This window comes from Patiria miniata, unplaced genomic scaffold, assembly GCF_015706575.1.
Source record: "Patiria miniata isolate m_02_andy unplaced genomic scaffold, ASM1570657v1 HiC_scaffold_14, whole genome shotgun sequence".
In the NCBI taxonomy this organism is placed as follows: domain Eukaryota; kingdom Metazoa; phylum Echinodermata; class Asteroidea; order Valvatida; family Asterinidae; genus Patiria; species Patiria miniata.
In genome coordinates, this window is record NW_024037052.1 from 3,205,078 (window position 1) to 3,222,436 (window position 17,359).

At 42.2% G+C, this 17,359-nt stretch overlaps 2 protein-coding genes across 2 annotated transcripts; both read right to left on the bottom strand.

Moving 5' to 3' along the window:
* Positions 1-2,001: 2,001 nt before the first annotated feature.
* Positions 2,002-3,141, bottom strand: LOC119722178 (neuropeptides capa receptor-like). Its single transcript, XM_038192225.1, has one exon. The coding sequence runs from the start codon at positions 3,139-3,141 to the stop codon at positions 2,002-2,004; it is 1,140 nt and encodes a 379-aa protein (XP_038048153.1).
* Positions 3,142-8,994: 5,853 nt separating this feature from the next.
* LOC119722207 (neuropeptides capa receptor-like) lies at positions 8,995-10,134 on the bottom strand. Its single transcript, XM_038192252.1, has one exon. The coding sequence runs from the start codon at positions 10,132-10,134 to the stop codon at positions 8,995-8,997; it is 1,140 nt and encodes a 379-aa protein (XP_038048180.1).
* Positions 10,135-17,359: the final 7,225 nt, after the last annotated feature.

Below are 17,359 nucleotides of genomic sequence, written 5' to 3' on the forward strand. Positions count from 1 at the left end.
CGCAAAAAATTAGAGTCAGTGACGATTCTTGTCTTTAACGACAGCAGTACACCAAGTAAACAGGCCTGCTGACAACGTTTACCAAAATTAACAATTGTCTATGTATTTTAAAAGACATGGCGATGATCTCAACAATGTCCACGGACATTTTGTATGTACTGGGTGGATATTGTTCAGCAACTCAGGAGAGGATCCAGGAATTTGTGCAGGGGAGGGGCTTTTCATCATACAAATCAATGCTTAGGTAGACAGATTTTGCTCCGGACACTTGGCCTCCGTAAAATTAATGGGGGGGGGGGGGGGAGGGGGGCTCGTACCATACTTTCAATTTAAGCAATGTTCATATCCGACGATCATGAACGCTAGTGTAAAAAATACCTCCGTACCCCAGCAGGCTCTGTCCAAATGCTGTGCACAGGCGGACATTATTACCAGTATAATTCTCGTAATTGATTTTTGGGTGTCAGAGCCGGGGGGAAGGGGCTCACATTATTTGTTATAATTTTTTATGGGAAAAAATAAGCCAGAGCTGGGGGTGTTCCATTCCCGGATCCGCGACTGCAACTGCTGTCAGACTTACGGGCATGTGAACATATATTTACCACATGACATAATCCTCCGCATTCCTGTATTCTTTCTACTGAGAAAGGCGTCAAATCATATTTATATTCCGTTACTTACTAAAATATTTACAACAAATTGTTATTTCAAGTGATGGGAACCGAGTTTCTTCCATTACATTTATGCAGTAAATACACCTAATGTACAACATGAAGACTATCCTACAGCAGAATTTGCCAAAATTGTTCTCCTTAATTGAATTACAAGAACATGTAAAGGTTTATATATTTACAGGTCAATATGATAATTCCACCTTCCAACACAATTCGACCAACCGGTAATGTATGCCTAGATCTAATATCTCTTTTAATCACTCAGTTCTGGTTATACATACTATTTACATTCTCTTCAATTAAGCCCCTATATCGAGCTTCCCCTGATGACACAATGTAAGATACTTAAATTTTACTTTGTGGTTCACCCAAACAGTTCCCCCCAGTTGTCTGCATTGGTTTGGTGATGAAACGGGGCCTGATCATGGAACCTTGGAAACCATTATAAACCATATCCTAGATTTCTAGTTTTTACCGCCATATGTTTAATGAGGTAACGCACAACTCATGTGCTTCATTATTGTATTTGATCACCCTCTCTCCCCAAATGTCTTGAGTCTCTCTTCTCAACGGCTACCAGCATAATCCAACTCTCTGTCAAAGATATATGTCCGTTTTTTCCCAAATAAACATTGTAGATTATCATTGTACAGTGGTTATATTCTTCTTCAAAAGCACTCTGCATCATCGCCATTCTTACTATCTCCCCATAATGGACCTTGAATCGGTGGAAGGATGCCTGGTCAACATCCTCAACAAGACTACGTGACTTTACTCAAACTCCATCCTTCAGACCCACAGGCTGAGATATTCCTCTTGAGGCCTGGGTCCAACTCAATCGACTAAGAATTGGTTGGGGCCGTAGTGCCTCATTCCTCCACAGCATCGGAGCTACCAGCTGAATTCTGTGTCAGTGCGGCAAACCACAAACCATCAACCACATCATTCATGACTGCCCTGACTTCAGATCACCAAAAGGCGAGCAGGAACTCATACAGCCCTAGACGAGAAAACCGTCAAATGGCTTTAAGTAACCACATTACCAATGTAACTATGATGTTCACCCTGGTCCAGAAATCATACGAAAGCAGAAGATTTCTTTAGTCCGCTCCGGCTACGTGTATACACTTTGTATATCGGATCTATCTGGAACCGAAACCGCGACTCTAGCCCCGGCATCGTCTACTACCCCTTGAAATATCCAAGTGTTACAACTGGTGGCAGCAGCGGTTGGCCTGTGGTTGAAAATCGCAGCTGTGTACAGGGGTACACATATTTTGTACGCATTATTACATGTACAAGTTGACTTTTCAAAGGACCTCAGAAATCACAGTCTGGTGTCGATGTCGTCTACAGCTACAATCGTTGTGTTATTCTGTTCTGCTCCATTCACTGCACTGGTAGATGCATGTTGCCTTCTGGCTTGGCCAGTACACTTGAACGCCACTCTGATCGCAGAACGGTACGCCGGGTTCACGGCTCCGTAGATCAACGGATTAATCATTGCATTGATGTGCTGGGGAACAACGGATATCCATTTGGTTCCCGATCCTAATGCAGCCAAAAATGGATCAGGAATCTGAGCCAGAAGACAGATCCATCCAGACAGGCTGAAGATGCGATATGGGGCCTGGCATAAGAAGAACACAGTGCCGTTAGCGACCAACATTTTCGCCACTTGATTTCTGATATGAGTTGCATAATGATATTTCTTTACTGTAATCTTTTTGTTGGAGGTGCGTTTGTTGAGCATTTGTAAAATTCTTGCATACATGAAAACGTTAGCCACCATTGCCATAATCCAGGGAATATTCAGTAGGGGCGGAATGAAGTAGTCTACCCAAGGTGACACAGGACCACAGTATGCATAGCTGGATGGGTAGTCCACAAAGGCGTCAACATCGGGCCATTGGAGACAACGTACGTGGAGAACTAGAATACCCGGAGATGTTGAAGCGGAAAACAAAAAACCCATCAGCCAGCAGATTGCAATTATTCTATGGGTGCGTCTTCGTCCGCGGATTTCGAGATGTTTAATGGGGTGGCACAGGGCGAGGAATCTCTCGAACGATACCATGGTAACTAAAGCAATGGATGCAAAGTAGCCAGTATTTGCTACAGTGAAAAAGCTGAAACACTGGGCAGAATTCACAAAGGGATAGTGACGTGCCACGACGGATGCAGTGTATCTCCTTATGTTGTATGCTGACGCAAGACTCAAGTAAAGGAGATCAGCAAGTGACAAATGTGTCAAGTATATGTTGGTATCTGATCTCAGTTTGGGAACGCGGACAATGACGGATAGAAAAGTGAAGTTAGTGATGATACCAAGGCACCAGATGATGGGTAAGACGATGGTCGAAATAGAAACATCCAAGGCAGTACTGAGCCACGAAGAAACTGCCTCCTGACTGATATTGACAGTATCCTGTTCACTGCACTCAGCTGATGTTATACCTGCTCCCATGATGGCTATACGTACGTGTTGTTTATACAGGCACAGTTTGTTTTTAAAAGATCATCATTTAAAGTTCCTGGGACATGAACATCGTTACGACATTATTCCAGTACAGAGAGCTGCAGCCATTAAAAGAATCCCTTCTCTAAAAGAAGTTGTATGTTAAGCATGAAGGCTCGTTTTGTTGGAGTCAGTGAGTGAACTGATGAGAACTGAGCCTTCTCGCGCGTTTCTTTTTTTGTATACGTGTGTTGTTATTGTGCATAAATGGACTCTGTACGATATTAATGTACGACCTGCTTTTTCGGGGGAGGAACACAACACGACGTGATTGATTTGGGCTTTAAAAAAGCGCCTCGGTGGCTTGGAAAAAATAAACGAACTGCGTAATATAATTATCCAAAAAAGCTGTTCCTTCAAAGAGTGCACGTGTAGCTGAAAAAAATGGAATAAATCCTGCCCCACATACTGGCTTGGTCAAATTGAATTTTGTGATGAATTTGTGTACACTTCCAGTCACTCATCAAACGTTCAATATTTTGAAAGGCCCAGTGTGTTTGCTCTTCATTTCCAGTTCGGGTCTAAACTCACGTGCTTGTAAAAACACTCCTGACATGGTGTCATGCCGAATAGCCTGCAGCCGGATTATTCCCCGTCTTGCCGTGTTCTCTCTTTCCGGTCAAGTTGATGGTCATTGTGAAAGTGGTGGCGCTTTCCCTCTATTCGTTAGCAAATTGAAAATTATTTGAATGCATGCTCTATTTTTTTAGGGGGAGGGGGAGAGGGAGGGTAGTCGGAGTATGACCCGTTTTCCACGGAGCCAAGTATGACGTCTGATATGTTTAGACATGCAGAGATATGCAAGCCGCGCGCCAGCCAATCGGAGTCGCTTTTACTAGATCGTGACGTCATTTCATTCCTAAATCAGGACTAAATGGTTTGATTGGTCAATTCGAATGCAGTGTTTTGTAATACAACAACAGCCGGGCGCTTATCGCGTAACATGAAACAGAGTGCGTGAGACAGGTTTTTTTTAAATCCATTGTCTATGACGCGCAACGGGTGTATGACCAAAGACCCGATCTAGAAAGCGTCCGCCGAATGGTTAAAATCTAGAGGTCAAGAGGCGGTTGTCTTTTGCCTAATTAATCAGCGAATCTGCTCACATATCATAGACCATGCCATATGCCATGGTCCATTACATAGACTAGGGGTTGGGAGTTGGGGGGTGGCCGAAGGTACTCTGAAAGTTCTGTGTATGGGCGTGGTTGTTAATTTAACCTGCGCTATTTTGGGGTAACTCAGTCATTGAGCATAGAACGCATCTTGTGCTGGCCTTTTGATACTTTAACACTATGAGCAAGTCGTGGCTTATATTTACTTGACATAATTTAGGAACGTACATGTTTACATTTAGCTAATTGCAGGCACGATCGTCTTTCATATATTCTATCTTGGAAAGGTAAACGTAATCGTTTCATGTCAGCAAAAGCTCGTGTTTAATACGGATTGCTGTTCTTCTTCAGTGGTTGGTTAAAATGGAACTACAGTGTATGTGTCTATTAATGGACGTAAGTACATGCAATCAATTACTGCTCAGTAACCGTGGAAGCCAGACATCTGATCATTTTGTTTGGTCGTGGGAGAGTACAAGTATGATCGATCACTGACACACGAATTTGGCAGCCTGTACGTTATTAAACCAATTGGTGCTTTTGTTACGTTTCAAAAATCTCAACCCCCCCCCCAAGATTGTGCAAACATAAACCGTCTCACTTTTCTCTAAATTCTGGAACAAAGTTGAGGCAGTACTTTTCTGTATTACAAAAAACAGACATGATACATCAGATATTACCCTTTCGCCAAACATGTAGTAACGAAATTTGCCAATAGTTGACAAGTCTGATGAAAGATTCGTTTAATTTAAAGATACATGTAGTTGGTAACATTTGCAATATTATAATGGACCGAGTTTAGGACTACTAGTAATTATTAGCAGATATCGGCCTACTAGCCTGTTCAATTTTTGTGTCTTTGGTGCTGGAAAAACACGCAGAAGTGCAGCTCGCTCGCTGAATCTGTCATGCACAAAACCCATTGGTTACAGGGCAAGCATGAGAGCTTGCCGGCTGTGACGTGCAAAAAAATCACATAATGTACCTAACCTAAAACCGAACGTACGCAAGGAGAGCGTTCGATTACTATACTTCCCTCAGCTTACTCGCGCCTGGCTCCTCGCTTGAGAACAGACATGCGCAGTGGAACTAAATAAACGAACGGTTTCGGGTAAGGTTTCGTGCAAGAGCTGGAAACATGGGCGTCCTGTATTTCTCAACATATTCTCGATTTATCAGTTTTAGAGGGGGGCAGGGACATTTTGCCCCCATTAAATTTAAACCAATATGACTTCTCGCCTCTTTTTTTTCTCTCTTTTATTCTTCCTTTTTTTTTGCTTTTCCAGGCGCCACTTTTTTCTTCATATATCATCTCAATGAAGGGCCATTCATTGCAAAAATTACGATAAGACATGAATCTGGGACTGAGAAATATTTCCAATTTTGTGAGGAAATACTTAGAAAATTTTCTTGACTCTCCATAGACTTTGTACACAATCGCGGAAGTGGCGTCAGGTTGCAACATTTTTTTCCCGGGCTAGGCCGCATCCAAATCAATTAACTGTCTATTGAGCACGTCCACGCCCATTGAAAAAAACGCGGGGACGCGCCAACAATAATTCGTAGCCGTAGCTCCGTGCATAGAGCTACATAGGGTCTGTAGCTCTATGCTCCGTGGAAGCCCGTTTCGGAAACGGCCTGAGGCGCCCGCCGGATGTTGCATGGCCTTATGGGATACTTACCCAAGTAACCGGCTCAGCGAGACGGCTACTTGGGCCAGGCTCGAGTAAGCGCGAGAAGTCACGTGAGAGGTAAATCGAACGCTGTCACGCTTGCACGAGTAAGCGCGGGGGAAGTAATCGAACGCATTAAAGAAGTCAATAGTCGGCAAGCGCCGCTGAACGGATGTTATTCAATGAAAAAAACAACATACGGGTGATCGTTGGAAGTGTTATTCTTTTTTCTAAAAAGAATCACAGCCTGCCAGGCGCTGTGATTTAACCCTAAAAGGGCCGGGGGCGGAATCCCTCAACTTTTTCCGCGTTAACCTTGAAAAAAATTTGTCCGCGACCCGAGCTGTTATGACTTTTTAGCCTCGAGCCTTGCGCATATTTTGATACCAAAAACATAAAAATCGAAAAAAAATGTCCGGCGCTACGCGCCGTGAAAACTGAATTTTCCCGTTTACGTCGTATACACAGAGCAGAATTGCCATTCGTACATACGAATAATTAATTAGCCATAATTCCAAACCGTTTGGTCTTTAGTCATGAAATTTCTTGGGTATGTTTATGAAGAGTTGCTCTATGCATGTACCGAGTTTTCAAAAAATTTTGTCACTCGATGGCCCAGATCTAGGGCGGAATCCGCCCCCCCCCCGGCTGTGAGATGGTCAAAATAACCCGGCCCTTTTAGGGTTAACATGTGGTTTCGTACAGCAATTTGCTTTTAATTAAGTAGGCTATGTCACAGTAATCTGACAATTTCATTTCTCCAGCTCCCTATAGACATAAAGGGAACAATATTTTATCCACAGAGTGTTCGCTACCTTGTCCCACTTCGCGGCACTCCATTTACATGAGCAATTGCCGGTGAACAACTGGTGAACACAAACATATATAGTATTGTTTTATATTACCACTGTTTCATTACCAAGGACGACACGTACAGTTCCCTTCTGTTGTTTTTAACGGTCCCATAATGCTTTTACAGGAACCGAATTGAGCACAGGTCCTAGGGGTTATTGTTATAAGGTACCATGGTGATCCAAGTCTTCAGTAAAACGATAACTTGTACACCCAGGAATGCGGCGGTATAAGCGCAATCGACAAAAATCAATTAACAATGGTTGACTGCTGTGATGTGGCATATATGACGTTTTGAACACCCGAGGGGCGCATAGCACCCTAGGCGAAAATCCCACATCACAGCAGTCGACAATTGTTTTGTAATACCTCTGTCTTAGATTCCTTGGATTTTGATGTAAAACTAACAAAAACAAATGGCAGTAAACACAATAATCTTGACAAACTAACGGCAGCTCACGGGCATGTCGCGTGCTCGTCTGCTAGTTCGCTGCTCCCACTCATGTGTGAAAACATGGTGGAAATAGCTTGGGTAACAACGATACAAGCGTTTCACACCGTACGTGCTTCGTACGTACAAAGTCATAGCACAATCCCTGAGGGATATCCCACAGGGAGTATGCCGCGGCTTTTTATAAACTTAACACATAATCGTTCTCAATATAGATCAATTGCATTGAGAAGCCGTCTTTGAGGTCTGTTTCGTTCTGCAAATTCATTAACAGTAGATGCACAAGAGATCTACTCATGGTATTCCGGCCTGTTAAACAAAAGACACATCAAAGCAATCACTGTACATGTACATTGTTGTATAACATTGGTTTTTTGTCGATTGCGCTTATCATCAATATTGAAACTGATATCTGACACACACATGATGTGTAAATCCGCCCCGGGGTCGACCTGCGATTTGCTTGCGCAGCGACGGAACCATCGGCATGAAGCACAAAGGTCGTGCCCAGGTCACAAAACTGAGAAATCATGCGATTATCGCGAAACAAGCGGCAATTCTCCACATAATAATCGCAGCCAAGACGTGATTCTTCAAAATGGCATTGAGGGTGTTGATAACAATCAAATGGTCTTCCACGGCCACGTCTGTTCAATATGTAGCAGTCGGCACGCGGCAAATGTGTAGTTTTATAGCAATCAAGGCGGCCGAATGAACAGACGTGGCCGTGAAAGATCGTTTGATTGATATCAACACGCGCACGACCATTTTGAAGACGTCACATGATAAGCCGCGGAATCGTCGTCGCGTCGTGGTTGACAGCATGGTTGCGATTATTATGTGCAGATATGCCGCTTGTTCCACGAGAATCACACAATTTCTCATTTTTGTGACCTGAACATGATTTTTGTTACAGTCATTTTGTTGAATCAACAACCCGGTAGAGAATGAGATTATCATGTTGGATTAATTAATTGAGCTAAAAACAACTGTGGCCAGAATATTGCCCCAGTGATTACTGAGGGGCTTGATGAGGACTACCAATCAATTATAACCTTTTGACACCGTCTGGGCCAGGAAGCCTGCCAAACAAGTTCAGCCAGAAGGCAATGATGCGGCACAACATCAAAGTCTTTGATGAAGTCCACGATGCAGTTAAGGTCCAATCTGTATCTTGGCATCCAGGATCTGAGTCAAGTCGTTGACAAGTCCAGCAAGCTGGGTTTCACAGGACCGTCCGCTCCTGAACTTACCTTGTCTGTCACAGAGAAGTGAGAATCTCCCTAGTGACTCACATCATTGCTATGTATGATAGGTTCCAGCGGCTCACATGCGATGCAAGTGAGTGACAGTGGATGCTATTTACACGGATGTCCCTCTTTTATGGATTGGTGTGACATAAGCTTTGCGCCTGTGATTTGGGAGGATTCCAGTGGATAAGGACTTCTGATACATGCTTCGGAGAATTTGAGCTAGACTAGAAGCACACTCCTCAAGTGCACGAGTCGGAATCTTATCTGGTCCTTCGGCTTGATGATTGCAAATTTTTCAGCGACCTCCCTCCATAAGTCAATATGATAATTCTTCCTTCATACACTAATCGACCCAAAGCCACCCAGCTATTAGGCGTGTGTCGAAATCCTCGTTAGTGTACATAATTTACAAAGTTTGTTCGCATTAGCACATGTTGATTTTCCAATTACCTCGGAAATCACAGTCTAGTCTCGATGTCTTCGTCAATGGAGGCTGTTGTGATATTCTGTTCTGGTACACGCATTACAGAGAGAGATGTGTTTTGCCTCCTGGCTTGGCCTTTGCACTTGAACGCCACTCTGATCGCAGAACGGTACGCTGGGTTCACGGCTCCGTAGACTAACGGATTAATCATTGCATTGATGTTCTGGGGAACAACGGATATCCATTTGGTTCCTGATCCTAATGCAGCCCGAAATGGATCAGGAATCTGAGCCAGAAGACAGATCCATCCAGACAGGCTGAAGATGCGATATGGGGCCTGGCATAAGAAGAACACAGTGCCGTTAGCGACCAGCATTTTGGCAACGTGATTTCGGATACGAGTCGCATTGTGATATTTGTTTACTGTAATCTGTTTGTTGGAGGTGCGTTTGTTGAGTATTTGTAAGATTCTTACATACATGAAAACGTTGGCTACCATTGCCATGATCCAGGGGAGATTCAGTAGGGGTGGGATGAAGTAGTTTACCCAAGGTGACACAGGCCCACAGTATGCATAGCTGGATGGGTAGTCCAGAAAGGCGTCGACATCGGGCCATTGGAGACAAACTACGTTGAGAACTAGAATACCCGGAGATGTTGAAGCGGAAAACAAAAACCCCACCAGCCAGCAGATTGCAATCATTCTACGGGTGCGTCTTCGTCCGCGGATTTTGAGATGTTTAATGGGATGGCACAGGGCGAGGAATCTCTCGAAAGACACCATGGTTATTAGTGCAATTGACGCAAAGTAGCCAGTATTTGCTACAGTAGAAAAGCTGACACACTGTGCAGAATTCACGAAGGGACGGTGAAATGCCACGACGGAGGCAGTGTATCTCCTTATGTTGTATGCGGACCCCAGACTCAAGTAAAGAAGATCAGCAAGTGCCAAGTGTGCCAAATATATGTTGGTATCTGATCTCAGTTTGGGGATGCGGACAATGACAAATAAAAAAGTGAAGTTAGTGATGATACCAAAGCACCAGATAATAGGTACGACGATTGTCGCAATAGAAATATCCAAGGGAGTATGTAGCCACGAAGAAACTGCCTCCTGACTGATATTGAAAGTATCCTGTTCACTGCACTCACCTGATGTTATACCTGCTCCCATGATGACTGTAGTTTATGCAGGCACGGTTTCTAGAAAGATTGTTAATCTATCTTATCAGTAATCCAGCTCATCAAAAGAGATCCTAGCACATTAGCATGTTGTACGACATTCTCCTGGTTGATAGAAACTCTTTGCCATTAAAATAATCCCTTCTCCAACAGAAGTTGCATGTTGAGCGGGCAGGTTGGTTTGTTGGAGTCAGTGATCTGATGTGAACTGAGTCTTCTCGTGGGTTTTCTTACTCTTGATACTTGTAGCCATGTAAACCAATTGCAGTCACCATCGTCTTTCATGTATCTTCCTTTGTGGAACGGTAAACGTAATCATGTCCGTGTCAATGAAAACTCTTGTTTAAAACGGATTGTTGTTCTTCAGTGGTTGGTTAAAACTGAACTGTGTATCTATACTCGTAATGGACTTATCATATGCAATCAATGTATATGCAATTAATTACTGTAGTTCCCAGTAACCGTGGAAGCCAGACATCTGATCGGTTTGTTTGGTCGTGAGAGAGTACCAACATGATCAATCACCAGCTATACTGACACACGAATTCAGCAGCCTGCACGTGATTAAACCAATTGGAGTTTTTGTAGCGTCTGACAGAATGAAAGAATCTCAAAAACAAGATTGCGCAAACGTTAGCAGTCTCATTTTTCTCTAGGGAAATTCTGGAGCAAGGTTGGGCCAGCACTACCCTTTATTGCAAGAAACATGATTGAACGACACATCGGAAATTGCCCTTTTGCCAAACATTTACAAAATGTAACAATGGTTGACAAGCTCCGTGAATGATTGGTATTAAAGTTAACATTTACTTCTGTAGTAATTTTATGAAATCGACCGATTTAAGACTTAGTAATTAATGGCGGATATGGGCCATCTAACTTGTGCGATTTTTGTGTATTGGTTCTTGAAAGACACGTCAAAGTACGGCTCGCTGAATCCGTCGTGTACAGATCCCATATGTCACAGGGCATGCAAAAGTGAAGCCGGTGTGTGGTGAAAAAAATTACATGCATGTAGTAGTCTGTGGGCTACGGGGGGTCCCGTGTAGCCAACCTGGTCCCCAGGGTGTGGAACAGTACGCGCCCATCACTACCTGCTCCTCTCACCCTGGTATTGGATCATTTGCATGTGCAAGATTTTTGAACACGTATGCAAATGAAGAACAGTCTGGTGCCATGGATATGCGTTACATTAGCGTTTGTTTCTGTATGTGGTGTCTAGGGTAAACACAGTCAATTCGTCGCAGCGTGAAAACGGCGTGAGTAACGAAAACGCGAATTTGTACAATTAAACTGTTACGATCTTATCAAGACAAACATGCAGTATCATATTTCATATTAATATGAGCAATTTGGAAAGGAAATGAGGGTTTTCGAATGATCGAATGATCACAAAAGCACGTATTGCACGTTGTGAATAATAGCACCAAGTACACAATAAAAATCAATTACTAGCCAATCGCGGTATTCAATCAGGATACAGGAAGAAAGTGTCTTATCCAGGGCTTATTATTGGAAATAAAGTGAGCAATGGGGATGAGGTTGCAGTGTAGCCCATTCCCTACCGCCACCGGTATTTATTAATTCTTTGGCAAGACTCCAATAGGAATAAAAATAGTAACAGTGAGCATTTAGGGATGCGTACTCTCAGGAGGACACTTATTGAATGCATTTTCTGAACACTAGGATTGGAAGGGCAAAAACAAAACGCCACAACCTGAGCACTGAGCACACATCGACTGATCTTAATCCCGCAAAGCAAAGTCAGTTTTCATGATTAGCTCTTTTAAAAATATCTTTGGTTGTCTTGGAAACTAATCATAGAAATGGATAATTAATGAACGGATAAACATACAGCACAACAGATCGTCATGCTAATTTACATCTTATTGAATCCTTAATTTGTACATGGTCGAACTTCCCCAAATAGTGCATATACCTGGCGCATATGACAATAGCCTCGGGGATAAATGTTCTTGGAAAGCGATGGCAAACATTGATGCCAATTTTGTCGACTATGCAAGACTTGAAACTATTTTAATTGGCATATTCTTACTGGACCTACAGTCTAGGGGCCTATTATAACTGGCGCATGAAAGCATAGCTGTTAGTGGTCGATCATTTTGAGTTCAGAACGGAAAATGAAGTTTGAAAAAGCGCTTTTGGCTGTCCTGGCTGAGTTGAATTTCCCTTATGGGATAAAAGAAAAGCAGGCTGAAGCACTGAAAGCCGTGACATGCAAAGATAACGTTTTTTGCATCTTTCCGATGGGAAACAGAAAGAGCACAATCTACGGTTTAATACCGAAGGTGATGGATAAGGTAAGGCGCCACCATTTCTAACAGTGTTATCACTCATTTCGTGCCTCTTGATCTACTATACGAACATGTAATAGTAAAAGAAAACACAATGAATGAAGGGATAAATTCACTGTCATGGCAACGTCAATTAAACTTTGAAATATTCATGTATAGGGACACTTTTCGTACCACGTAACCAAGTCGTCATTTTGCCGGCTTACATGAATGGTCTTTTGCACACATGATTTATTGCACTAATTGGCTTTGATTTACCCTGGATTGTCTCCTTAATGCTTGAGTTGAATCCAGCAAATTAATCCTCCAATTGTATCATCACGTTTGGGGTATTGACAGTGGAGACCACGATACACATGTACGTGTGCACAGTAATAAATTAAATGCGTGCGTGGTCCGGTATATACCACGCACGCATTGACCGTAGCACTATTCATTCAATAAGACGACCCCCAAAATGGACAGAGCGCGTGCCTACGCCACTAGCCGAACTGACATTAATAATAACTTGGTTGCTTTTGGTACCACAAGCCTGAATTCCACCCCAAGACAGCAGAGTCACATATTTGTCTCCTAAAGAGACCAGGGTCCTGTGCTTAGGTTAACGTTGCCCCATTCCTCTAAGTCAAAGAGATCATTCAGTGCACCAAGCTCAGTCTATTTCAATCGCTGGCAAGGTCCACCTGCAGATCAACCGAGCCCTCCGGAAACACCAGCCAGCCAATCACAAAATATACGGATACAATTTTGCAGTCACCAAAGGACTTGTTAAGACAAGTCCAATCACATGCTCTAAACGGAGCAGTTGCAAATCGCCTCGAAATCTTTATAACTAAGTACAATATTCTATGTGACTCTCAGTACGGTTTCCGTGCTAATTTCTCAACTCAGATGGCCCTTATTGACCTTGTTGACAAAATCAGCTCATATATAGACAAATCAAATCACACCATAGGCTTGTTCTGAGACCTTTCAAAGGCCTTTGACACTATTAACCATGACAATTTACTTTTAAAACTTAATAGATATGGTGTTAGGGGGAAGACCCTGGACTGGTTTAGAAATTATCTTTGTGGCAGGACACAGTTTGTTGAATGGAAAAATAATAAATCAACCCTTCAGTCAGTTACTTGTGGCGTACCACAAGGCTCAATCTTAGGTCCACTATTCTTCCTTATATATGTAAACGATATTTGTAACTCTTCGAAATTGTTATCTTTTATTTTATTTGCGGATGACACAACCGTTTCCTTAGTCACTCTAATTTAAATGAGCTTGTTTTAATTATAAACAAAGAACTTAAGAATGTCTCCATGATCCATGTGGTTTGAATGTAACAAATTGTCGGTAAATAAAAAGAAAACATGTTTTATGTTATTTTCAAAAAAGCACATTGATGTTGAAATTAATATTTATATTAATAAATCTAAGATAAGCCAAGTAGATCATTTCAAATTTTTAGGTGTCATAATTGACTGTAACCTTTCATGGAAATTACAGTGCCAAAAGGTTCACACATCAATTTCCCAGTTATTGGGTGTACTACGTAAGCTTCGACATACACTACCTAGACATGTCCTCTTCTCTATTTATAATACACTTGCATTACCCAATCTTCAATATGGAATTCTAGCATGGGGAAATACCCATAGTACTTATTTGAATAAATTATTAATAGTACAGAAGAAGCTGATGAGAGTCATCACAAACTCCGGTTTCAGAGAACACTCTGCGCCCCTTTTTAGCCAATATAAAAACACTGAATGTTTTTGAACTGTACAAATACCATCTAGGAATCCTAATGTTTAAATTTGAAGGCAAACTACTACCTATAAATATCAGGTCCATGTTTGTGAGGAATCTAGATGTCCATTTACATAACACAAGATCAGCCAAAAAAATTCACATTGGCAAGGCTAGGACCGCATCATTCATGAAAACAGTTAGACACCAAGGCCCTCTTCTTTGGAATCAGCTTACCCCTATACCCTTCTTTCGGACTGTGCATAAATTCAAAAGATATCTAAAAAAACGTACTTATTTCTGGTATTATATAAGACGTGCACCCATAATTCACATTTGTATAAGTCACACTCCATCATAATCAAATGTTATATTGTAATTTAGTACATGTATATTTCAATTTCCTTCAGTTTTTCTACTATTATGCCAAGTAAATAATTAATTTATTAATTTATTGACCACTGTCACATGGTTGAACGTTCACATTCCTCACGTATGCATGCGCAATGTACTACAAGCGAATCAGTATTTCATGTTCCGAAATTCTCACTACACCAGCCCAGCTGCGTTTTGACAGAGTTATGAGTAATTTTCCAAGAGAGGCCAAATTGATCATAGGACCAAGTTTTCAATTTTAGGCATTGGGACAAAGGTAGCCTAATTGCTAAAAATGTTCAGCATGTAAACATGTTTACAAACTGATAGCAATTAGGAAGTGTTTACACTTGTGTTTATTCGCCATGTAGGCCATGCAATTATCCATACTCTGAGGCAATTGGTTACCTTCATCCTAGCCCCATAAAATTAATGTGGCCTATTTACTCGACCACCTCCGTAAATAAGATTTACTCACAACGTTAGCATTTGTTACCAAACTTATTTTCACATTCAGACTGCGTGCATAGTTGTTAAAAAAACACTCCCCTTGTCAATAACAAATAAAAAAATGATGCGAAAGCGTTCAACTCCCCAGTTTTGGTGTCATTTCCAACTCCTTTAGGAGGCTTCTTGGCATCCGTTCGTGTGTAACTCACTTGAACCATGTTCCAACTGAACACCACTCTCGCCCAGTAACTGATGGGATACATGGATCGTTCACCTGTCAGTCACGCGCACTGAACTCTATATAAAGACTGGATAGCGGATATCCATACACCAGTCACACAGTAGAATTTGCATATTGACCAACTCGCCCCCGGTCTCACGAAGATGGCCGCGTATTTTACGAACGTTCAACGCGTATATACAGCGCGCTCTGTATCAAGAGTTGACGCGCGTTTTGGTCACGTCACGTACACGTATTATGATTTCGTAAAAAGGACACATTTCCGTAGTGATTATTATTCCAAAACACCGAAAAAGTGAACTGCGGTATTAAAAAAAAAGTAAACAACGACGTTAGAGAAATTGTAAACCGTGGTCAGTGGTGGTGGTCAAATTATAAGTCAAGTGAACCCCGATGTTACAAAAGTAATCATGCTGTATATAAAGATGGCAACTTGTCCTTTGTAGATCACCAGCCGGTCTCACCGGTCTCACCAATAGACCGCTTGCAGACGCGTTCGATAATCGACGCGCGAAGGCGCGCGACGCCATGTTGTGGGACAAGCGCATATCTATCCATGCACATTTTGTCCCACAACATGGCGTCGCGCACCTTCGCGCGTCAATTATCGAACGCGTCTGCAAGCGGTCTATACGGCGTCAAATTAATTCATTGTGCGGCTCTTTATCCGCTATGGTCACGCGGCGCGGCACGCCGCACGCCAGGTAGTCTTGGCCCAAGACCGGCTTTGTCTCGCCGATAGTGCCCTCTACTGTTGCCAGCGCGCGCGCTATATACCAACTGCAAGTAGACGAAAATAATCCAGTCGGATTATTGGCAACCTTGTACCCAGGGTGTCGAGTAGTACGCGCCAACCACTACCTGCTCTCTCCCCCTGGTATTGGATCATTCGCATGTGCAAGATTTTTGAACACGTATGCAAATGAGGTATAGTCTGGTGCCTGGCTGTGCATTATATTTCGTTTGTTATTATAAGCGGTGTCTGAGGTAAAAACAGAATCAATTCGTAACAGTGCAAGCATGGCGTTAGTTACGAAAACACGATGTTATTTTAATTAAACTGTTACGATCTGAATGAGACAACATGCAGTATCACATTTCACATTAACATGAACACATTGGAAAGTAAATGAATATTTTCAAGAAGGCGTGGACGAATGATCGCGAAAACACGTACTGCACGTTGTGAATAACAACACCAAGTACACAATATAAATCAATTTCTAGCCAATTGTGGTATCGAATCAGGATACAGGAATAAAGTTTCCTGTCCAGGACTTACTTTTGGAAACGAGGTTGGAAATAAGGTAAGCACTTGGGACGAGGTTGGATTATTGGGCCAAGCGTTTGATATCTAATTTTAAAGTGGAAAGGAGTATCTTTCAAACCATACCTATATTATTGATGTTGGTTACACATTCTACGTCTGGCATTCCGTTAGGCCTATATTTTGTTTGCATTAAAAAAAAATATATATATTCATACTATATACCATGCACCTCATTACTGTTTGTGAATGAACTTGTGCAATCGTGCAAAACCATACAGGAAACAAATACATGTAAGTTGAATTCTAACCCTTATCCCAACCCCCTAGCCCCTAGCCCCAAAACAATCATGCACTTGTTGCCCGACCCCACTTGCTATGAAACGGAGCAATTTATAGACGCCGGGTAAGGTCAGGGAGTCAATCTAGCTGGCTTGTACGCGTTCGTTCATAGATGTAATCGACTGCAAAGAAAATATGGACTACGTTTGGTGCAGTAATTGAAAAAATGTCATTTTTTTTCAATGTTGGCATGGTCGGCCGACCAGCGTTGGAAATTGATAAAAAAATAACCACTTTTCTTGAAAATGTTAGCACACCTGACTTTTATTTCCTGAAAATGGCGACGTTTAGTTTACCACAATTATTCGGTATTGCGTACATCATCGTGTGGTACCAGGTCAGGACGTATAATTGATACGTGATAATCGGAGAGTGAGAGACATCACACGAGTTTACATCAGAAATCCTAAACCGCTCTTAAAATGCATGCCACAAGAGTCCCATATTGCTTTTTAATATCACCAATTAAGACAAAAAATGCGAA

Coding starts and splice junctions, on each gene's coding strand:
- LOC119722178 (XM_038192225.1), bottom strand. CDS start 3,141: ATGGGAGCAGGTATAACATCAGCTGAGTGCAGTGAACAGGATACTGTC.
- LOC119722207 (XM_038192252.1), bottom strand. CDS start 10,134: ATGGGAGCAGGTATAACATCAGGTGAGTGCAGTGAACAGGATACTTTC.